Here is a 23,039-nt window from a genome sequence, read left to right on the forward strand (position 1 = left end):
CCAAATTACACTGCACTAATAAAAATAAATTTATTGGCAAAGTACTTGATTTGGCTCCATCTAGTTCGATGAAAAGCGGTTTATTAAGTTAAGTCAATTTGCTTACCTAAAATTTGCTGAATATGTTCCTGCAACGCCACATGTCGAATGTCCTTTTAAAGGCTTGTGCAAAAACATCTGTGAACCTCCTGTGTCAGAAACATCTCATCAAAAGTATTAGTCCCTTACTGAACAGAAAATGTTATTTCTCTTGGGTTGGTGCAGAATCTAGCAATGTGAAAGCTGAACTGGAAATAAATCATGAGGAAAAACTTGCACACAAAATCATTCTCTACAAGTGAATAGCAATTCTAGACCTGATAGAGGATGCAAACAGAAACATAAGTGAATCCATTAACATTTTAAATTAGCAAATTGCTTTAGATTTTAGAAACAGAGTTGGCTTCTCGCTGCTTAACAGAGGCCAATTGGTAGCAATAATCAGCAACAAATGACCTCACTAGCACATTCAAAAATGACCAGCCTGCATTTCCAGACCAGTACAAAATCAAGCAGATCTGTACCCGTTTGGGTCAAACCGAGAATGAGATTTCCCCGACACAAGGAGCAGCTGGCTGTTTGCAAACATCCAGCTTTACAGCAGCTTTTCCGGCAGGCCGATCTCCTGCAGCTGCCAACTGGAGGAGACCGAGAGATACTGATGCTCTCTGCCAACTCCTGGCTGGCAATTTTTCTACACCGCAGAAAACCAAAGCATTTTGTGAAGTCTTCTTGTCCCACAGCAACCCTAAAAGAGCTGAGGTGTTAAAGTATTTATTAACATAATTGATTCTCAGGGTTTTGAACATTAAAATTTAAAGGGCAGAAACCTGAAAACTGCTTTTAACTCACAGGTAGGTAGAACCTACCAGTGAGCCTTTTCAGTGCTTTTCTACTCCTCAGACGTGTGCTTGCAGCACTTAATTGCAACGTGATCACATCTAGGACTAAGAAGACTGGCATGCTGTCAAGAAGACTATTTAAACTGCCCAGCTGGAGATGCTAGGAAATCATGGCTCCTTCTAGGTTTTATCTGCCTCCCACCTCGAGAATCACAGCCCTTGTGTACTCACAGCTTTGAATACCTAAGCCCCTTTTTCAAGCACAGAAAGCCTTGCGTGGCCTGTGATAGCAGCTGTGGCTTCAGCATTTGCTCCCTGTCCTCTGCTGCTCACTCAGACACCCGATGTTGTCCCTTCTGACCCAGGGGCACAAGCGTGGCTGCAGCTGCACAGTGAGGTGCCCGGGGGTCCAGCTGGGCTGAAAAAGCACTGGGCCTCCCTTTCTCCCCAGTTTCCCTTCGCAATTTTGCAGCTGGATATGTTCCCCAGGCTAGAGCCCTGCACCAGCATTGACAGTGGGGATCACAGAGGCACCAGCTGGAGGGCAGGAACAAGGGACTTGGAATGGCAGTTGCTGAAGGGAATCACTGAAAGTATTACCATCAAGTAACACCCTGCAGAAAAATAAATTTCCTTCTGCTCACCCACACACTAGCAGACTTCACAATCACTCTCCAGGGCTGATGGAGTGAAATGTTTATTCCATAAATCCCAGCAGTGCCCAGGTGGGGAGAGACACCCAATCTGTCAGCACTGCCGGCACCAAAGTGCAAAGCAGAACATGAAGCACCAGGGACTTCTGATATCAAAGCATTTGGCACACACAGGCTCTAGATGTCTGAAATCAGAGACAGCCAACACATGAAAAGGCCCTTGGGGATCTACATTTTGAATTTGAGAGTCAAAGTGGTTCTTCCATCCTGTATAGGACCAGCCCACGATCTTAAACAGCCATCTTTAACTTATTTCAGGAACTGCTTTTGTTTACCTGTCAAGTAGAATAATACTAAAACACAGCATTTCTTAGACCATCAGTAACATCTGTTTGAGTCCATTCACCCCAGGAAACCTAGAGCCAAAGTACTGAAGACTGATACTGCAGGATGTGGCAAATTCATAGCACACACCCTACTTAAGGATCTGTCCCTTTATCTTCATTCCATCCTTTTGTTACTTACGTATTGAAGCAAGTGCTGTATTGCTAACATATTCCACTGCAGCAACTTCATTCAATTCCACTATTTAACAAAAATCAGGAGAAAATGCCACAAAACTCCTGTGAAAACTACTTTTCACATGCAACCACATTCACTGATCACTTCAACAGTTGCACTCAACTCTAGAGCCCAGGACTGCTCAGGGGTCCACATGTTTCAAGGCAAGAAAAATTGAGATTCACGTGTAGCACAATAAAAGAATACTACCAGCAGGCTATTTTTGTGAACTATTTCTGTGAGAACATTGCAAAATCTTTTTTGACAAAACAATTGCCATCTTTTATCATCAGTGAAAAATGTTTAGATTCCTCACAGGCTTATGAGCATTTGCAAGCTTGAGCTGATGCCCCCTATTTCTACTATTAGTCTAACTTTGTCTTACAGCTATGAATTGCTTTTAGTGTATTCAGCGAGTACCTCTTTTCTATCTTGAGCACAATCTTTCTCATCATTATACATCATCTTATTCATTTTACAATTGTTTTCCATTTTGGAACTACTCTAAAGTATAAGTGCAGTTTTTAACCCATTGATATAACATGGCACAGTATTATCTGTACACAGAACACTGAATTAAATTTTGTTGTATGCATATACAACAAAAATCTGACCCCTGACCCATCCAGTTCCCAAACTGTATAGTTTCCAGCTATTTTTAACATCATCCAGCATTGATATTCAACTGCTTTTACTGTAAAGCAGTTAAAGAAATCTTTTTCTTTTCATCCCTTCCAGTAACAGTAAATTTAAAGAGGGTTGCTTTTTTAAGAATAGTTGATTTGTTACTTTCTATTTTAAATCCACTGATCCATAGCACACATGAAAGGGTGTTTTGCAATGACAGAGGGCGATTATTCTTATTTTACAGGGCAATGGACAACATTGATATTCCCTGGCACAAAGGACAGGTTTTGTGCCAGGAAACTGTCACATGAAGTGTTAACAAAACAAAACATACACATGGCATAGTTAAGGTGCTGAAGTACCAGAATTTAACAGCACCTTTCCAAAAGCAAAGTCTGAATTTAAAACCTTTAAGAAAAAAATGTACAAAGTATATTGGAGAAGGTGTAAATTTAAAATACTGAGTGGTGAGAAATAAAGAACAGGTAGTCAAAGATGCATGCACTTCTGTTCCACTGAGGATGTTAGATACAAGATGACCTCTTTGCTAGAAGAGAACAAAATATATAGTACAGAGAAAAAACTAAAACAGGAGGCAATATTTGTGGTAAAGTTTATCATAAAAGGGTAAAAACATTTTCCAGGTAAAATAAAGAGTTTGGCATTAACAGAAAATGTTTGTTACATAGCAGCTTCAAAAGGTGGCTCATAGATTGTATCCACTGATGTGACCCAGAAGAAATATGAAATAGAAGGAGGAGGCAAGATATTTTTTAAACTGTTTGAAAATGAAAACAATGTTAAAGAAAATAGCAGGCATTGAGCAATTTTCATTTTTGTTTCAAGTCTGTGTTCTGCCAAAGTCACTTAAGTATCAGGAAGTGTTTGCAGTGCATAGCTGTTTAGCAAAGTAAAATAGGTAAAGAGGTAGCCCAAGGGTAGTGGGACTTTTAAGAGAGAGTAATGAGTGGAAGAATAGTGCAATGCGAAACCTAATTTGCCAACAATTAATGTTTGAGTTTAAAAAAAACCCAAACCCCAAACAACAACAATACCAGGTTGTAGAATAGTTCCAGATAGGTTTAACTAGATTAGGGTTGGGGCTCCAGACAGAATCTGCTCAGATTGAAAGTTGCAAAAAAACCACACAGCCCCTGAAATAGGGAGGCTGTAAATACGAATAATCCTTTGGGGTATAAAGGACCTAGAAGTTGATGCAAATATCACAATTTACTTAGCAAAAGGGGAAAAAGCCTATATATAGAAAACAATCTCAAAATTAATTTTAAAAGAATGTTCTCAGAAAAAAAATAGATGTATGCCTAGCTTCATTGACAATGAAGATTTTATTGGCTTTAAAAAAACACCACCAAAAGAAACCTCTGTCCTATTGATGGAAGAGCCATGCCACCCAACTTTTCTGATTGTTAGACATTATATAACAAATGCAGGAATTACTCCCACAGACAGCATTGGGAGAAAGCTTTTCATATTAAACGGCCCTCATGTCTCTCCTCAGAAGAGATTTTCCAGGGAAGGAACTGCTAATAATAATTAGACCATCTGCCACGTTACTTCAGTATCAGAAAGAGGTGAAAATCTGTCATAGCTCTCAACCTAACCAACTTCAGTATTATTTGTATTGTTTCTCCAGTGCCACAGCTGTGTACAGCATTCTACAGACTAATACAAAATGGCAGGTTGCTGCTCAAGGAGCTGACAGCCTGAATTAAACATGATGCACCACCATACTACAAGTGAGACTGGAAAGCTTTTTTGAGAAAGGGCTACAAGAACTTTAAAAAAAAAGGAGATGCTTTCACTAGCTACCTAATTAGCAGTTTATATAGACACACATGTAGTCTTAGAGTTTGCTGCTAGAGTAGCTTTTTTTTTTTTTAAATCACAGGGAATTAGCTATAGAAGTGCATTTTTGGGTTGAAGGGGAAGATGGTGTTGAAAAAACAGACACTTAAAAAAAATAAATCAGTTGTATAACGCATATGTGAGCAGGGAAGATATTCCAGCCAGAGCTAATGGAAATTAGCTTGTGAAAGAAATGACTAGGCAAAAGGCAGTTAGGGAGGATAAAGCTGTAGAATGAAACCTCCAAGATGAACTCTGAACCTCAGGCATGGATGGTGATCAAAAAGTTACAAGACAGGGTGGGAAGACAGTGTAATTGATAAAAGCAAGAAGGTAATACAGAAATCAATACCCAAGGAAAAAAATAAAAAAATTAATGTAATAGGAGAACAGTGTCCACAGGGCAGAATATAGCATCAGTGTGACGAAGACAAGAGATTGAGCCTATTGAAAGGGATACTGAAAGGACAGACAGGCAAGTTGCAAAGGAATTTCAAGTTAGCTGCATTCAGTTTAGCAGCTCAGTTGTCAAAAGGGAAGTAATAATGTGTGATTTGACAATCATTATGTTGAAGGCCTTAAAACTGAAAATCCTCAGAAAATGATTTTGAGATAGGAGGCATGAAGGTAGGAACCTAAAGGATGGAGAGGAATTACTTATTCAAAATCTGATGAGTCTTAGTTACTACATACATGATATCACATGTATAAAAAACATACTAAGGTTTTATTTTCATGACCCACTGTATTTAGCCAGTATAAACACAGTACTTCCCTCTTACATTTTTCCTATCAAATAGGCTGCAACAGAAGTTTAAAAAATGCTGTAGTAGTATGCTTGTTTTACTTTTTAATCCTTACAGAACTATTTCCTCCAGTTGCCTCAAATTCTTGCAAGAGAATAAAAGCCTGCAATAGTGTACTATTTTTCCAAACTTTTTTCATACTACGATTACTTTTTTTGGAGCTATTTTGGAAGACTGACTTTAGAGATGCAGATACTTTTAACATGAGTTAAGGTCTGCCTCCAAAGGCATTAGAGCAGAATAACATTGTATACTCTAAATTCATCCTACCTGTTCTATGGAAGTTTTAGGGAAATCTCCCCTATATGCATGCCCTTGGTCACACATGAGTGCAAAAGTTTTATTAGAAGACCATGAAAGACTCTGAGGTGCAGCACATGCAACTCCCTGCCTTTCAAAGTTTCAGCTCTTAAGCCCAAAGAAGTTTTCAGGACTCTAGGGCTACGTGTGTGTCTTCTAACAGCTTCAAGAGCACAGACTCATCCCAATTGTGGCAGCAGAAAACTTCCAGAGCCAAACATACAAAGGCCTTGCGCTGTAGGGTAATAGGAAAGGCAAGGTGGTAAAGTGTACGGAGGGGAGTCTGGACATTCACCTGGGCCTGGCAGAGAGCCTGTAGCTGCTGCTCAGTGCTCAGCTGTGACCAAGTGACCACAGTGAAAATACTCCTTCAATGACCATATTCCAAAGCTTCTCAGGCTGCAGAGAAACCTCCTATGTTCCAGCAGTGATTTACACTCTTGTCCTCCTCTTCTGTTTATAATGTAGAGACAGCACTAATCTTCCCTTTCTCCTCCATGAGTTCTGCTGTCTCTGTGGGAAGAGGCTAAAAAAGCTCGAAAGAGCCAGTAGTGGGTGGAGTGATTCTGTTTTCATACAGTCTGTTGTGCAACAGCACCATCCAGCTGTCAAAAAAATAATGAAACATTAATGCCACTATCCAGATTTGGTCCTTGTACCACAAGCAAAATGAAGAATTACACCTATTAAACAAAACAAACCCCACAGGTCTTTTCCCTGCTTCTGAATTAATTATATTGGTCCATTGTGTTATGTTTTCTGGGTTAGTACACACGAGTGTGCTTTAGCAAAACTAAGAATTCAATGCAGTTTATTTCTGCCCAGTAAGACTGGCAGGCTACAGCTTACCTCAGTGTTTCAGTGAAGTGTGGAATATAAGTCCTCAGGTATGAGGAAAAGACCATTATCTTTCACTGTCTTTGGTTGTGAGAACAATCACACTACAAAAATTAATTGAAAAGACTCAACAATTTCATATGTAAGAGCCTATGTTTTCGCTATCATAACTAACCACTCTTGAGCTTCAGTAGTGAAAGCAAGAACAGCAGCATCCAGAGAGAGGGAAAAATTATCAAAACTCAGGCTTAACTAATGGATTACTCTTGAGAGGCATTATGACATAAGGAAGAAAACCTCTTGCTTTCCAAGATTCTTCAAAGCTGTGTTCTTTAACAGTAACTGTAAGGCATATGCAATGGAAATAAATGAATAAATGGCATTCCCTACAATGGATGACTGATTACCTGAATTAAATCCACAAGGTCACTGCTTAAGTAGCCTTCAGTTCTTCACTAAACTCAATTTTGTGGTAACACCCACAGGGAGCTTACCATGTGTGTCCACTGATGACCAGGAAGTCTAATATTAGAATACTGTTCTTGCATTACATGTGCCTTAGCCTGCCCTGTGATCCCACATTCTTGCATTGTTTGATACTCGCAAGCAGGGAATGCATCTCCTTTTCTGACTTTCTGAAGTCCAGTACTAGTTCTTTACAAACACTTTACAAAGCAGTACAAGGAATCTATTAAAGTCTAAAGATAAGTCAATCATCCTTTAAAAGAAAACAAAAACAGCAGAAACTTTCCAAGTAAATATTGTCAGGAAAAAAACTGTAAATGCAACAATAACCTAGGAGAAAGGGCATTTCTACACTCAAAGAAAACTTGAAAGGAAAACGTAGGATAAGTGAGATGACTTTAAGGAACTTGTAATTATGCCGATTCTTCCTTGCATAAGCTCATCAAGAGATGCTGTTTTCCTTGCACAGAACTAAAACATACAGTAGATTTTAATGTAAGCCCAGACTATAAGAGCACAGCAAGAGGAAAACAGCAAGCACTAGCATAGTAGCTAAAGCCATAGGAGCAAAGAACATACCCAAGGATACAGCAGAGGTGCCAAATGACAAACCTGTGCCAAGTGGGAGAGAAGGTGCCCTTAGACAAGCAAGGCAGCAAAACCAGAAGAGTCTAGAAAGATAGCCCCAAGGACAAGGGGACAATCAGCTCCCCCAAAACTGCAGAGGAACAAGAAGATCAAATAGAGGCATGGCCAATGAGGAATTACCATGGCTAAGTCTGACTAATAAAAACAAGGACTTCTCCTCTCACTAAGACAAGGAGAACAAAGAACACAAGACCTTCAAGAGGAGCTGTATTAGAAAGTCATTGCAGGACTTCATTAGGTTAGAGACAAAGTTACTAGAAAAAAAAGTTGGAACGGGAACAGACCAAAATGCTCGAAGCAGTAAAAAAGAACTGGTGCCAAATGGGAAAAAAGAAGGAAAGACTGGTATGTAGGAGGGTATCAGAAGAAGGTGACAAGAAGTTGGTGGGCAAGAAAGAGCCTTTGAATCTATAACGAAAGTTTCTTCTCTGTTCCACAAAGAAAAATGTCAGCCAAGTTTGAATTTTAAGTGCAGAGAAAGTAATTTAAAATAAAGAATCTGATGATCTTGACTGAAGAAAGTCTATTTCCCTTGCCAGGAACTGACTAGAGAACTTGTGACATGGCTTGGAGGCTGCACAGCTATGCTCAGACAACTGCATACTCAAAAGGCGTAGAGTTACACACTCATTCCAGTAACAGAAAGGGTATGATCAATCCATTTCAAAACTCAGATGTATAAGGAGAACAGACAGAAAGAAGAGGAGAAAAAGCAGATCTCCATTAGTTACTAGTCAGGTCAAACAAGGGGAAAGGTGGAAACAGCATAAAAATCCCACTAAGCATAGAAATAGGCCTCCAGTGGAAAGAAACAAGGCAAGCCAGACAGAAGGAGAAACAGGAAGCCATGAAGTCTTTCCAAAACAGTCTAAATAGAGACAACACTTTTACACCATCCTCCATGAGGTCAGCCAGAGTTCTGCCAACTTGATCGCAGTAAGTCCTAAAGGATTTCACATGGAACTTGAGCTCATGACAGTGGTTCTTCTGTTTTACCACAGGATGCAAGCTTTTAAGCCAGGACACCTGAAGGTACTAAAGGTAAGAAAACAGTGTTTCCACTAGACAGCCACCCATTTACACTTACTAGTTGTTCAGTTTAGTTAAGGAATCAATCTTACTTAAGATTAGACTACCTGTTCAAACTGAGCTTTGTAGTCTTGTATGAGTAAGCATTTCCAAACCCAGGGCTTCAGCTGTCCAGAGAGTCTTAGATAGATGTACTATAGTTAAACCTGCCATGTCACTCAGAGTATACGTTTACATGTCTACAAGTCCCCCTGCCTCCCTGCCAGCAAAGTATCTATTTACTATCCACAGAAGGTACTATTCAGTTCAGACCTGAGGAGTTCAGTTCTATCTTCATCAACCTCTCTAACCTTGTAACAAGCAAAGCTTGTGGATCTGATTTATTGCAAGCTTCTGCTGTCACTGATGAGTGCAGTGGCAGACCTAATGACAAGCTTGTTGGATTTGGGATTTTTAGTTCGTGAACAGTCTTATTTAAACCAGGGACACAGCATACAACTCATGTGAAAATAGTGATAGGATCACACATGACAAATCCAGAATATTAGGCAGAATAGCTGGATGCAAGAAACATGTTGCACATACCAGTCTCTCAACCCGCTCCATCCTTAGAACTACACTGCAACATTCACCAGACCCCTCTTTTCAAACAGACTTTGAAAGTCCCATTAATTTTGTGTTTAGCATTTCACAGCAAGTTAGTTTCTACTTCCAAAGTCTAGACACATAAGCTGTGTTGATACCCACGTCTTCCAGTGAGAGGCCAAGTTCCCAAGACAGGGAATATGAATAAAACCAGGAAGTTCTACCCTAGAAAGCTCACACATTTCAAAATTTAAGAGCTTATTTTAATCCAAGATATGGCAACTGTAAAGTCCAGTTCATAAAAGGGCAACTCGTTGCTGGTAAGTCTTCATATGTACAGTGAAAACAGTCAGTCAATGCAAGTTTCTAGTCAGTAGGGCTTCCCCATTGATTCCAACATTTTCTTTCTCTCTTCTGCTGAGGGCATCTCTGGTTTCACACCATTTCTTCTCCTTTGCATCATAATGTCATGCTGAAAATAGAAGAAAGTGACCATGAGAACACAGATTTCTCAGAAGTCTCTGCCTCTGAGCTGCAAATTAATAAGATTATTTAATAGAAGTACTCTTTATATATCAAGAGCCAGATACTCCAAGTCTGATTAGCTGATAACTAAACGTACTAGTATTTAATTGAAGATATTTGATAGTTTACCTTGCTGCTTCAGAAGACAGTTAAATTACAGTATTCCCATTACACTATATAAGACTAATGTGCAATTGTCTGTAAGTAGTTTTTTAGTAGTTTGTGCAATTATTTGAAGGCTGAGCTAAAAGACTTTACTACTATGGCATAAGGAAAGAAAATAGCAGAGAACAGTTTAACTGCACACAGTTCCTCATGAGACTTTTCTACTGCAAGAGAGAAGGAAATAAGGACACCACCAAATAGGAATGAACTCTTCCTAAGCTTTATCTTAAAGTAAACATGACCCAAACCAATGGAAAAACAGATGAACTTCATCTTACCTCAGAATTTTTTTGTTATATCCATTTAAACCAGAACTTATTTCTAGAAATATCTGACTCAAATTCAGAGGGAAACATACCAGGTACTGCAAGAACACTGACTCACAATCTAAGAGGGTAAACTTAGGAAAACCAAGTGAAGTACTTCAATGTGCATCCGCTCAAGTCTTCCAGCAACACATACCGAGACTACCTAGGCCTGTAAATCACCATAAAAACAGTAGCAGTCAGCACTAGCTAAGCCTGAAGAGTTCAGAAAGCAGTGTGTCAGAAGTAATGTACTTAAAGCAAAGCATGGAGCAAAATTTAGAAAATCTACTGTGCTTACCCAGAATTTTCTGCAGCTTTTGTACTTCAAAAAATAAGCAGTACACATATCCTTGTTACAGTTGTTGTCATCCATACATTTTCTAGAGGCATCCATTTCCTTTAATAGGGAAAACATACTTCAGAGCTGAGGGAAGCTACTGTACTCAGTGTCTAAAAATTCTAACAAGTCCCAGAATATCTATGAAGATAGGAGGCAGCTTCTCAGATGAAAGAATACTATCAAAGAGAGCAGAGGAACATCTATCACAAAGGATAATTGGTAATTCCAAGCAATGACTTCATTTACAGATAACAGACAGTAGTACTCTTTAAATAGTAAGGATAGAGTCCACAGAATAGTTGTTTACAAAGATGCTTGGTATAACCCACAAAAGACTTAAAATCAACCAAGCTTGTCTAACCAGGATTTCAGGCTCTGGTTTTAAGGACAGAAAATTGACGAGACTGCTATCAGTTGTATTACTCATATTTATGAGGAATTACTGGTTGTTATTTCACACTTACTGTAACATGCTTTTCAGCTTTTCCCACCTTCACACTCTAAGAAACTTTTTATGCAAAATGCCAACGCCAGAGCGCTATCCATTAAAAAATCCTCTAGAAATTGCATTATTTAACATTGAAACATACAAACAGAAATCCCAATCTGATCATCTTACCACTACACATGGATTTATATCATGGTCTCTAAGCTGTTGTGCATGCCTGGACATTCTAGACAGACACTCGTACCTTGGCTAGAAACAGAAAAGCAACAGGTTAAGTATCTACTTTTAATAGCAACTCACGATTAAGTCTGAACTGCAGCATGTAATAAAGGCCTTCCGATAACACACACTGGTTGTCTTTAAAAAAAAAGTCCACAAAACTTATTTTCCAAAATGTTGTTTCAAAAGCATTAACAGCAAGACAACTCAGGCAAGTTTAGCCTGTCACTGAGACTGCTTACTCCTTGATAAATTCCTGCAGAGAATGGAGCCACTGCAGTGACTCTCATACCAACCTGTCGTATCATTGAGGAAGCGACCGTGTCTAGGAGAAACAGCTCCACAGAAAATGTTCACAGCCAACACACTGTAGACATTTCAATTAGTAGTGTGTGGGAGCAACATACAAGTTAAGTTTTCCAGCTTTGTGCCTACTCCTTAGCTGGATCACATCTGTATCTTCACTGAGCCTTCCCAGGTATAACAAGTGCCCAACCATGTCCTGTGTTACTGCATCAGAGACTTAACAGAAAAAGAAATGGTTTCACCACAAGGAGGGACCAGATCCGCTTACACTGTGTATGACAGCTTGAATCACATTTTTCACCAGTTTAGCAGTTTGACATTGACTCTACGAACTGTAAGCTTGAGAGACACAGAGTTCAGTGCCAAGAACCTATACTGATCCAAGATGATGACATCAAGATGAAAAGCAGACCCTCCTTCCCTTTACTACTTCCCATACATTGCCTCTGGCACACATATGGCCATGCAGGTATTTGTTCCAAACAAATACTAAATCTAACCAAAAATAAATTAATGTTGACCAGATGACTGCTTGAGCCAATGCAAGCAGAAACACAGGACTGGGGAAGAGAACTCTCTGCAGCAAATTAAAGTACAGCTGATTAAGGAAACTGTGAAAGACATCCTTGCTTGATCTTGTTGGTTTTTTTTTCTCATGAAGACATTGCTGTTAATTCTAAACTTAAACCTGTTTCTGTTCACATTAGAGAATGATAACTGCAAGTCTGCAGTAAAAAGCCAGTTTTACTTGATATCAGCAAATAAAAAAATCAAACACTGCTCTTAGTAGCTCACAGACAGAAAGCAATGTTTTAGATAGAAGTTCTTCTTTGAGTAAGAGTAAGCTATTGCAGGTGAATAAGCCTAAGATTTTACATCCTGTGCAACTATATTCTTCTGATGCCTAGGAGTATTTTTTTGCATTCCACACAATCGTTTTCTGCAAATGGGCCTTTCAAAGAAAGCATCAGGAAACCCTTCCATTTTCCTTCGAGAACTATTCAGTGTTTAAGTTAACTTTACAAGCTAGGCAAATGTTTGCTTTTTTATGGGTGCAAGAGGATTTTTGATCAGGCACTTCCAACTCAAATGGAAACACAAGCATGTAGAACAATAGGATCATGCAGACTTCAAGGAAGGAGGGGGCAAAAGAAGAAAACAAAAGCAGCATATCACAATGCCTCATCTAAGTCAGGCACAACGTTTTTAGAGGTTTGTGTCTGCGTAACAACTCTGTTTCATTGATATTAGAGGTGTAAGTACCACTTGAGCAGACATGCCTCAAGGTGTACGGCATTAGATTGACTTCAGCCTTACTCTCTGAAAGAGTACTCCTGAGTCGTAGCATGCGTCATCATCAGCGTTCATTACACAAAACTGCAATTAGCATTTTCAGTTTGATTACACTACCAGAGCCTGCAACCGTGTCCAGCTTAAGGAACAATGCACACAATACATTAAATACCTACTTAATGAACAGGCAGTTCAGGTTCTCATGAAGTTGCTTAGTTCAGGGTAAGCAAATGCTTAAACATACTCAGTACTACCAAAAAGGTCTGATAGCTCCTGCACGTGTTCCTCTCTTCCCCACTCCGAAGTGCTTCAGGACTTGAAACATTATCAGCTAGAAGGGCAGGGAGATCACACCGAAACGCTGCTGTGTGAGTGAATGAGCAGTCGAGCAGGAAGAGCTCTTTCCCCCCAGTTTCTGCACATGCACAGGCTTCCCTTCCTGCTTTCAGATTACAGGTCTGAGCCTAACCACAACCAAAGGCTTGTCTATTCCACAGTTCTTAATTATGCTTTAACACATTAACAGTTGTAAACTGTACCACAGAGAAATACATTTGTTGCTAGCACTCTTTAACCCTAGGGCTTTTTCAGTTCATAAACCATCAGGACATTTTTCCATGGGCTCCCTCCCACTGAAAAGCGTTTGGCTTTTTTAAACGCACATATACATTCAACATCATTAATTATGCTGCAGTACGGACCAGCTTATTAAACCTTAGACCCTGGAGTGAAGGCCGTATAAAAATGCTACGGTTTTTATCGCTATTACAGCAAGAGGAGCGGGGGGCGGGAGGAGGCAGCCAGCGGCTCCGGACGCTCGGCACAGCTGAGCGGCCTCGCCCGCCTCAGCCTCCAGAAGAGGGCTGGGGGGCAAGTCAGGTGCAGAGGGGGCGGGCGGGCCGCCACGGGGCCGGCCAGCGCCGGGGAGACGCCGGCGCCCACCACCACCACCCAGCCCCTGCCTTCCTCACCGGCGGCAGGGGGCCCGGAGGAGCCCCGCGCCCCCTTCCCCCGCCGCCGCCGGCCCCTCTCCCCAACGGCCACCGGTGCCCAACGGCCGCCGGCCGGCGCGCGCGCGCAGCCCTCCCTCAGCACCACCTGCCGCCAGAGAGCGGTGCCCGGGCCCCGCCGCCGCCGGGCCCCCCGCGCCGACTCCCGGCCAGGCAGGGCTCCCCCAGCCCGCGGGCGGGCGGGCGGCGAAGGGCGAGCGAGCCTCCCCTCCTCCGGCGGGGAAGGGGAAGCGGCGCTCAGCCGCAGGCACGGCGGGCGGGCGGGCAGCGCGGGTCGCCGGCGGCGGCACTCACCTCCGTCCCCGGCCGTGTCCGCGGGAGCCCGGGGCGGGAGGGGGCAGCCCGTCTCCAATTCGAAAGACGTCAGCGGCTCGGGCAGCCCGGTTAAGTACGGGCGCAGCCTACCCCGCTCCCGGCCTCGCGGCTCCCCCCGGCCCAGCGCCGCCGCCGCCCACGCCCCGGCGGCGCTGAGTGGCAGGCCCGGGCGGCCAATGGCGGCGGCGGCGGGCCCGCCCCGGCCTTGAGCGGCGCCTCCTTCCACCAACGGGGCGGGCGGCGCGGGCCGCAGGCGCCGGCGGCGGGGCGCGGCCGCGGCCCTGACTGACGGGGGGAGGCGTCCAACCCGCGGTGCGTGTGGGCGGCGGGCGGTGTGGGCGCGGCGTGTGCGGCAGGCTGGGCTGCACCGCAGCGCATACACTACAATGGCTGCTGGAAAGACGGGAAAGCAAACAATTTCCAGGCCCGCCGCGTCCAGCCCGAAATATGGGGAAAAAATTACAGAAAAATCGGAGAACACTGTAAAGGGTGGAAACGGGGCGCAGAGGGGATGCTGAGGCTCCCGCGGTGAGTCTGCTGCGGGTTTGGGGGGCAGGCGCCGGGGTTTAGCAGGGAAATATCAGGGTTATTTAAATTATGAAGGGGGAGGAGGAGAAGGAGGGGGGAGAGGAGAGAGGAGCAGCGAGCAGCGAGGAAAAGTTTGTGTTAACCATCCCTCCCTTCCATCCCTCTCCCCCATCTCCCGCAGCCCCCCACCGCCCCGCGTCGGACCCCCCCGGAGGGGAAGAGCAGGGGAGGGGAGGCGAGGCGAGCGGTGCCCCCCTTCCCCTCCCTCGGAGGGAGAAAGAGATGATTTTCAGAAAAACCTCTCTCAGGAGTTTCCTCCACTCCTCCCCTCCCTCCCCGCGGCGCTATGTTGGTTCGCGAGCGAGCGGGCGAGGCAGCGGTCTGCCCGGGGGACGGCAGGAGGGCGCGGGGTGCCCGCCGCCGACCCCCGCGGCGGGCCGGGCCGGGGCCGCGGCGGCGGCGCGGGGCAGGGGCAGGAGCAGGAGCTGCGCGGCCGCCCCCTCCCCTCCTCGCCTCTCCGGAGCCTGTGCTGTGAATGCAGTGACAGCGGCGAGAGCGGCGAGAGGGAGCGGAAGACATTAGAGACCGCGGTGCCGAAAAATGAGGGAAAAAATTAATATAAATTCGCCCCCCGCCTCAAACCGGCCGAATTTCGCACAGAAATTTCCCCCGCGGACCCGGCTACCCGTGGGGTGTCCCCCGGACCTGGCGGCCGCGGCTTTGGGGGGATCCGGAGTGACTTTGGGGCGCTCGACCCCCCTTTCCCGTCGTTTTTTGGACAAAAGTTTTTTTTTTCGTAATAAAGAAACGAATTTGCCTGCTCTCCCCCTCCGAGTGGCCCAGAAGCTTTTCCCTTCCCCATCGGTGTGTGTTTAGAGAAAAGTGTGAACCCAAGTAAGTGCTGAGCCGCGTTGCATTGGGGAGGGGGGTTTGCTAACTGAAAGCAGGAGAGATCCGGAGAGAGAGAGAGAGAGAGCAGGGACAGCTTGTTGTCAGTATCATAAACAACCAAAATGGAGGGAGAACTGAGGCATATAACAAAATAAAAATCAGAAAAAAATGCCAAAAAATACCTAAAAATCGGGGCTGCTCCCCCTTTTCTTCCTCAAGGTAACAGAATAAAACCCGTGTCTTCCCGAGACCGTTTTAAGGTTTCAGGGAGCAAGGAGTTAATATTTATTATTTTTTTTTGTTGATGAATTCTTTGGAAAGGCAAAAGCCTCTTATAACTCGCCACCGACAATGAGAAAACGTGAAAATCCCTTTCAGGAGAGAGAGGTAGGGGGAGATGATAGTGCAGAAAGTGCATAACTTGGGGGTAATGTGGAGTGATCCTAGATAAGATAAATGCTGTATGTGCTGCTTTATAGCTTCCTTTTTTGATGCTTTTTGGTGTGTTTGGGGGGGGTTTGGAGATGGGGGCTCCTTTCTTTTCCTCTGCCTTTTTTTTCCATTCTTTTTTTTCTTCTTTTTTTTTTTTTTTTTTTTTTTGGACCGGAATGTAATGCCTTTGTAGTGTCACTTTCCTGATCTAATTAGGATGTGTGAGGCAAAGAGTAAACCTTTCCGGTTTATAAAGTGCATTTTCGTTGCCTTTGAATTTCAACTTTTCCTGGTGGCTCCCTCCTCTATTTAAACTGGATTCTTCAGGGTAGTGTGGGGTTGAGGTAATGCTCCATAGGGAAAGCAGAGAGGGCTCAGGGGCAGGGCACCTCTCCTGCGGGTGGTTGCTGGTTTCCCAGGCACGTTCAGTTCACCTGTTTGTCTCCCACAAAGAATGTATTCTGCAGTCTCCTCGTTTTATTTATATAAAATAATGATGCCTCATCTCGCCTCACATTGAAGTTAATGCGAAAGTGCTGCTGATGTTGGTTCCACGTGGGATCAGGGACATAGCAGGGCATTTTAAAGAGACAGCTTCTCTTTTCCTAGGGTTATCATCACCTCTGCAGCACCTCTGCCTCTAGCAGAGGGATGGTTCGTTGTTTTTTTTTTTTTAATAGAGAGGTATCAAATCGGCCCTGTTCTGACAAATTAAGGCAGAATAATAGGGGAAAACGTGCAGATTCGTTTGGATCAAAGCAATTCTTTTGTGCGTAGCAGGTCTTGAGGGGAGTTTTCTTGGTGTGTTAATTAAAATGCTGTGTTTTGGAGAGCGTTTTTTGGAATGGGTGTTGCAGAAATGAAATAGTCTCAGGTTGTTTAATATTAAAACCTAGTGCTGTTCTGCTAGCTGTGAATTCCCTGGGAGGAGACCTATGTGCATAGGGCGATTTCACAGACATTTTGTAAAAGTTGTGAAGTGCATTATTTTTACTTTGAATAAATTCAGTTTTGTTGGGGACACCTGAGTTTGTTGAAAAGCATTGTACAGCTTGTTCTATACTTAAATCTTCTGAACAGTCCCAAAAGGTTTTGACGGTAGTGAAAATAACTGTAGGTTTTAATTGGCCAAACTAGGGGCTTTTTACAAGTACACCTTAGCTGTGTAATTATAACATCACTTGGAAGAATTGCCTCTGGCTTTGTTTAAAAAAAGAAAAATCATCCTAACTGCGGTCTAGTTTCATGTATGTGTGTGCATGTGTGTGTGCATGCATGCTTTTAGCATGGGTTCTGGCTGATACAGTTTTTTGCTCAATTTTTAACTTGTAAATGTTTAACTGTAATGATGTGAAATGCTCTGTTTGCCCCTATTATCTCCTATGTATTTTAATTTTCAGTGAAATATCCTATTTAAAAAATTAACATCGCCTCTTAACATGGCAGTTTGGTATCTTTATGAGGAGTTATGATGTTTCCTTTACACGTGCCTTGTTTTTGTAGTCTTTGTATTTAATTCTAGATTAAAAATTGAATACAGGTATGTGGTTCTCGAGAGGGAAGATGGGGTACTGAACTTGTAGGGAGGCTATTTCAGCAAATGTTTTATTTGAACTTGTGGAAGTTGAGTATCAGTTGTGATAGCCCTCTGTGTCTAATAGCATGTGTTCGCAAATGATCTCTACCTTTTCTGCAAGTGTGACCAAAGAAGCTGTTGTACAGTAGTTGTTGACTAGGATAGTCTTGTGGTTAGAGATTTTGGAAGAAATCTCAAAGTTTTCCAGTGACTCACAGTTGTGAAAATTAAATCACATTAACTACTCTTAGGCTAGAAAAAAAGGCTCATTAAGGAAGAAAGATTAATCAGTTTGTATAAAGGAATGAAACTGAACATTTTTCCCAAACTGTCTTTTATGGTTTAGAGATCTCTTTTATAGTTAGCAAGAATTTATACTTAAGAGTTCCTTTCCAAATATTTCTTACACTGATCTCTTCTTTTTATTGACTGAAGTAACATTATCCTGAAATGCATAGAAATTGATAAATTAATAGCAGTACACCATGTGTTGGTGTTTTTAATGTACCAGGGTAGATAGATAGTAGTAGATGTACAGAACTAACTTTAATAAAGCAGTTAATGGTACTGAGAACAGTATTTAACAACTCTTCAAATACTGTGTCTGTGACCATCAGTATGAAGTGTTTAATGTGTTACTACATTTTTACCTAATTAAGAGCTTCTAAATCATTAATATTGTAATGCTGAAAATAGGTAGAGGCACTGGTAATAACAACATGAAAGAAGCACATGTTGTGGAGTATCTTTCTTGACTTACAGTTATGTGTTATAAAGTAAATTCAGTGTATCCAACCATAGTACAAAATTCAGGACACAGGGAAGAGGAAGAGGAAAGGGTGTTCTCACAGAATTTGATACCCTTCTAAACTGGGTTTAATTTTAAGGTATGATCCAGGTGGTGATAATAATAGCAGAAGATAAATGTTGTTTAGGATTGTTTTTTACAAACTTACTCTCTTTCTGTAGAACACTGAATTCTTCTTACAGGGATGATGTGGTGTTTAATAAAAATAGAAGTAACTTTCAAAGCTTCCTTACTTCTAAGAGTTAAGATAATCTTCTCTATTATATGTTGCTCTGGTTCTATACATGATTCAGTATTTTTTCAAGATTTTCTAAAATTAAAACACCTGAGGAAACAAATACTATGGGATGTTGTTGGTAAAGTTACCCTACTTTTTGTAGGTAAACTAGGGAGCTGTAAATGTATTAAAATCCTTCTTAGATACTTATCAATCCTATTCAATAATGTTTAAAAGTTAATAACTACAGTATTCTACAACAGTACAGCAAGTACAGGAATCTAAATTGACATGCATTCAACTTTTCTTGAATGCTTAGTTCAAGTGTGTTTCTTGGTGTGTACTTTTCATTTAGTAATTATCCTGAAAAACGAGTTTCCCAGTGTAGAACTTTGAGATTTAAATTAAGACACTTTTTAAAAGTTTGTGTAATTCCAAAAGGCACTGCATACAAAGTGCAGCCACTTCTAATGGTCGTCCATCTCTGCAGCTAGTCAGTCAAAATGGTGCCCTTAAGTCTCCTCCTTTCAGAGTAGTGCATGTGTTTTAAAATTAATGGGTTAAAGAGGGCACTGCTCATGTTCTAAATAAACCACTGTTTGTAACTGTTCAAGGTTATTTTGTTAGAAGAGATGTTTTATTTCAGAGTCTAAAACATAAGTTTTTTAAGTTTTGTATCTATAACCTCCCATATCTTTAAAACCAGTTTTTGTCAGCAAATACCTTTTTGGGAGGGTTCTTGAACAAGTTTATCTGTTTACCAAGGGGAGATATTCTGGAAAACATGAAATATGTTAGAGCAATTAGACCATTCTCAAATCAGTGTAGAGTTAAAAGGAGTTAGCAGCCACCACCACCGAAGTGATAGAGAGCACTTGCTCTCAAGGAGATATTCTCCAAATATCTGCTACTAGTGAGGATTTAGCTTGCATTACTTTTGAAAGAAATGTGCAGTATCAATCCACTGAACTGTTAAGCATCTTTAACCAATTACCAAATGTTTAGGTAGCCTTAAAAAGCTATTTTAAAATAATTAAAATATTAGAACAAAGTAACAATTTGTATTGATCACATGTGAAGTGTTTAAATTTCTGAAGTGTAGGGGATTTTTTTTGCATTGATCCGAGCATTTGGATAATGGAGAGTTGTGTATTTTTCCTGCTAATAAAAAAATCACATCTAGAATGTAATTAAATTTATTTTGATTTTTAAATTGTGCAAACTTGTAATTTGAATGTAAAACACTGGTTAACTCTCAATATAATCACTTATACAGCTGCCTATATTTTATTTTTAATTTTTCAAGGAATATAGTGACCCTTTATCTGAAATTGATTAGATTGCAGTTACTAATGCCTTTTAAATGAACAGTTGTCCACCAAACATCAAATGCGAAAAATTCTAATTGTACGCAAGTTATGAAAACCTACTGTTGAACAGAACTGGTCACCATTACTGCAAGTTCAGTTTTACTTTTATTTAGATTGGCTTGTTAAAGTATTTTTTCGTCTACTTTGGTATCAGTGTTCACCTGTTACTGTCTCATCTTAGAAGGACGAATTAGCAGAAATGAATAGAATTAGAGGGGTTTTTAAAATTTTTGACAAGATATAACATGCTTTTAAAAATAGTTATGTGATAACAGTTATAAGGATGGGGCCTTCTCATAGAATATATTAAAATTGTTAATATTTAAATGGACCCTGCATGTCTTGTAAACAGTTACTGTGGGATCATGGCATTAAAATTAACCACCGTACATAGCGGGGTTTTGAGATGACTGCATAAGTACATACTTGACAGTGAAGAGCGGGAAAGCTCGTATACTTATGCTCATGTTGAAGGAATAAATCAGTTTCTATTATAGCCTTCTTTGTAATAACTTCTGTCCCTTTCCTGATTCACTGTCTGTCCAGAGTGTAGAGATACCTTGTCAAATACATTAAAATACATGGCCAGAGTGATGGGCTATTTTACGCATGCCCAATCCTGGTGGTTTTGATAGACTTACAAGGGGGCATGAAGAGCATAGAATGTGGCCTGATGTGCACAACTTTAATTTATTTGTTGAAAGGAAAGGAAAGAGGAAAAAAAAAACCAAGCAGGGCTGAACTAGTATAAAACCAAAAAGTGAGACAGATAAAACAAATGAATGTAGACAACTGTGGCTGTAATACACAGAACAGCAACTCAAAACTCCGAAGTAAAGTAGCTCAAATCAGCTTTGAGAAGTCAAGTGGGAGTCAGGAAAGTAAAACCTAGAATTGCCATCAAATGCAATTAAGAAATAACTATGTAAAGGAACTTGGAAAAATGCAAAAAGTGTCTGTTACAGTAAACTGAATTGCTATAATCTTCTTTTGCACTTAATGTGCTAAATTCCTCTCTCAAAGGAGAATATCCCTAGAAATCAGATTAGAAAGTGTTTAAAGGGAATTATTTGTCAAAGTTGTTTTTTTACTGAAGTTAGGATAACTAATAATAATGTCTTCCATATTGTTGTAAATACTACTTTATGTGATATCATTTAACCATGCAGATTGCACATAGACTTGCTTATGTATTGTACAGGTAATTTACCTGGTAGCCTGACACGGTGTATCACTGACTTTCACCTAAAAGCTTTTCTTATGTTTGTGGGTCACATTACACTTTGGAGACTGCCAAATCTGAAGTATTTCTCATTAAATAAGATGTAGATAGCTGATTTTGTCTTATGCACATTTACTGTGAATTGCCAAGTAATCAAAAAGCAAGGACAATGTCAGAAAGCTTATCTTCCCTCTTCAGTTATTGAGTATGTATTTGTACACTACAGGGTATCAGATTTACTAGTGCATGAGTTCTCTAAAAAGCACTGCAAATAATCTGATTCTAAGTTAATGAGATATCATTCCACTAAATGTTTGAACAGCAGAAAGACCCTGTGTATGCAAATCAGATTTTACTGTCCCAAGTGCTTGTCACTTCTAATAAAACTGTTTATTGTGCAGTATATGTAGTTATCATGAATGTTACATTTATCTGTAATATAGATACACACACACACACATTTTAAGGAAACATCTGGCTGTTTAGGGAGAAGGTCATGTCTTGAATCAGTTGTGATATAGGAATTTCTTCAAAAAAGTCTCTTAAAAAAAGGCAGAAAGAGAGATTTTGGCAGCTTACTATTAAATTTTAATCAAGCCTGTATAGTTAGTAATAAAAGATTTACAAGTTTGTAAATGTTAAGTTTCTTCAAACTCTTACTGTCACGTGTGGAATTTTCATTTGTACTAATTGTGCATTTACTACAGCTGCCTACATGCAAGGCTTAATAATACTGTATTTATCACATGGAAGTATAGATAAAATATAAATATGTAAAAGTAGAAATTGCCTACAGCTGTTCTTAGGTTTTCATCAGATGATACACTGTCAAGGAATAAATTTGTCATGTTAGCTACCTGTTATCAGTTACTGGTGCTCTTCTCACAAATACTGTAGGAAGAGTGAGTATTAAACTAAAATAAAACAAATGTAAAATTCTGTCAGGGTTTTGTGCTCTGTTTAAAAGCTAAACATAGACATTGTTCAAGCTTATTTTGTTCACTGGAAGTTATTGTGGTCAATGCACGCAGAATTTGTTTCATCTAGGACACTAGGAAACTGTGAACCACGTAGCCTAGAGAAGAGCTTAGACATAGCTGATCACAATAAATGCCAATAAATTTGAATCTGTAGATTTTTTTTTTCCCTCTGTGACTTGACAGTTTTCTTTAATTCTTTTGAATACTGGGATTGTGTTTAGACTAAACCACTTCTAATTATACCCCAGCACAAACATATAGCTTATGGCTATATTTTAATCAGTTTCAGAAAAAGTAATAAAGATATTATTGCATCTGTCAAAGGATGGTGTTGCTACATGCTATTTTAAATGGTGTTTAAGTACAGTTATAAGCATACCAGTACAATGAAATCAGCTCTATTCCTAAACAACAAAGTTACATTATTGTTACTTAAAAAGTTACCAAGAATCATAATATGTTAATTATCCTAATTATTCAGGCTGTTTTTAATATGTGTTGAAATTGCTTTAAAAAGTATATATGAAATATTTATATCAAACTCGTTTAATTTCTCATTACTTGTAAAATGTAATGTTTTCCCAGTTGTAATTTTAAAGGGTTTTTGTCTTAGCTTCATGAGTGTATCCTTTTCTTTTGGATACACTCTTTTCTGAAATCAGTTCTTTCACTTGTTTAAAACTCTTTTGTTCTCTCAAAATGAATTTGTGTCCCATTAAGTGTTGATATTGATCATTTTTATACTACAAAAATTGTGCTGAGGAGTACTGTGGAATTAACTTGTGCTGATGATGCTGCAAGTATAAAAACTGAGTGTAGAGTAACACG

At 40.7% G+C, this 23,039-nt stretch overlaps 2 protein-coding genes across 9 annotated transcripts in view; one reads left to right on the plus strand and one right to left on the minus strand.

Annotated features, from left to right (window-relative positions):
- Positions 1–411: 411 nt before the first annotated feature.
- Positions 412–14,431, minus strand: CHCHD7 (coiled-coil-helix-coiled-coil-helix domain containing 7). Of its 3 annotated transcripts, none has more exons than XM_072852459.1 (5): positions 14,167–14,431; positions 11,560–11,785; positions 11,216–11,293; positions 10,555–10,653; positions 412–9,730 (listed from the first exon to the last, which is right to left on the minus strand). In XM_072852459.1, the coding sequence occupies exons 2-5, from the start codon at positions 11,569–11,571 to the stop codon at positions 9,629–9,631; spliced, it is 291 nt and encodes a 96-aa protein (XP_072708560.1). In that variant the 5' UTR covers positions 11,572–11,785; positions 14,167–14,431; the 3' UTR covers positions 412–9,628. The 3 variants fall into 3 exon arrangements, with proteins under 3 accessions (XP_072708560.1, XP_072708561.1, XP_072708562.1); XM_072852460.1 differs by lacking the exon at positions 14,167–14,431 and adding an exon at positions 13,039–14,129; XM_072852461.1 differs by lacking the exon at positions 11,560–11,785 and having other exon boundaries at positions 413–9,730; positions 14,167–14,411.
- Positions 14,432–14,519: 88 nt separating this feature from the next.
- The window catches only part of PLAG1 (PLAG1 zinc finger), a 52,890-nt gene continuing 44,370 nt past the window's right edge, over positions 14,520–23,039 (plus strand). For 4 of the 6 annotated variants that reach the window (XR_012040880.1, XR_012040881.1, XM_072852452.1 and 1 more), the window contains exon 1: positions 14,520–14,715. The gene's annotated coding sequence lies outside the window, so the exon portion shown is untranslated. Of the gene's footprint in view, positions 14,716–14,969; positions 15,610–23,039 lie in introns of those variants that run through there. The other 2 variants (XR_012040882.1, XM_072852453.1) reach the window with 2 other exon arrangements.

This window comes from Ciconia boyciana, chromosome 2 (assembly GCF_034638445.1).
Source record: "Ciconia boyciana chromosome 2, ASM3463844v1, whole genome shotgun sequence".
Taxonomy (NCBI): domain Eukaryota; kingdom Metazoa; phylum Chordata; class Aves; order Ciconiiformes; family Ciconiidae; genus Ciconia; species Ciconia boyciana.

What these genes read in the sequence shown, in the direction of transcription:
- CHCHD7 (XM_072852459.1), bottom strand. An exon ending in ATATAAATCCATGTGTAGTG is followed by an intron (nt 10,654 to 11,215) that starts GTAAGATGATCA and finishes TCCCTATTAAAG; the next exon opens with GAAATGGATGCCTCTAGAAA. An exon ending in AAAGCTGCAGAAAATTCTGG is followed by an intron (nt 9,731 to 10,554) that starts GTAAGCACAGTA and finishes TTCTATTTTCAG; the next exon opens with CATGACATTATGATGCAAAG.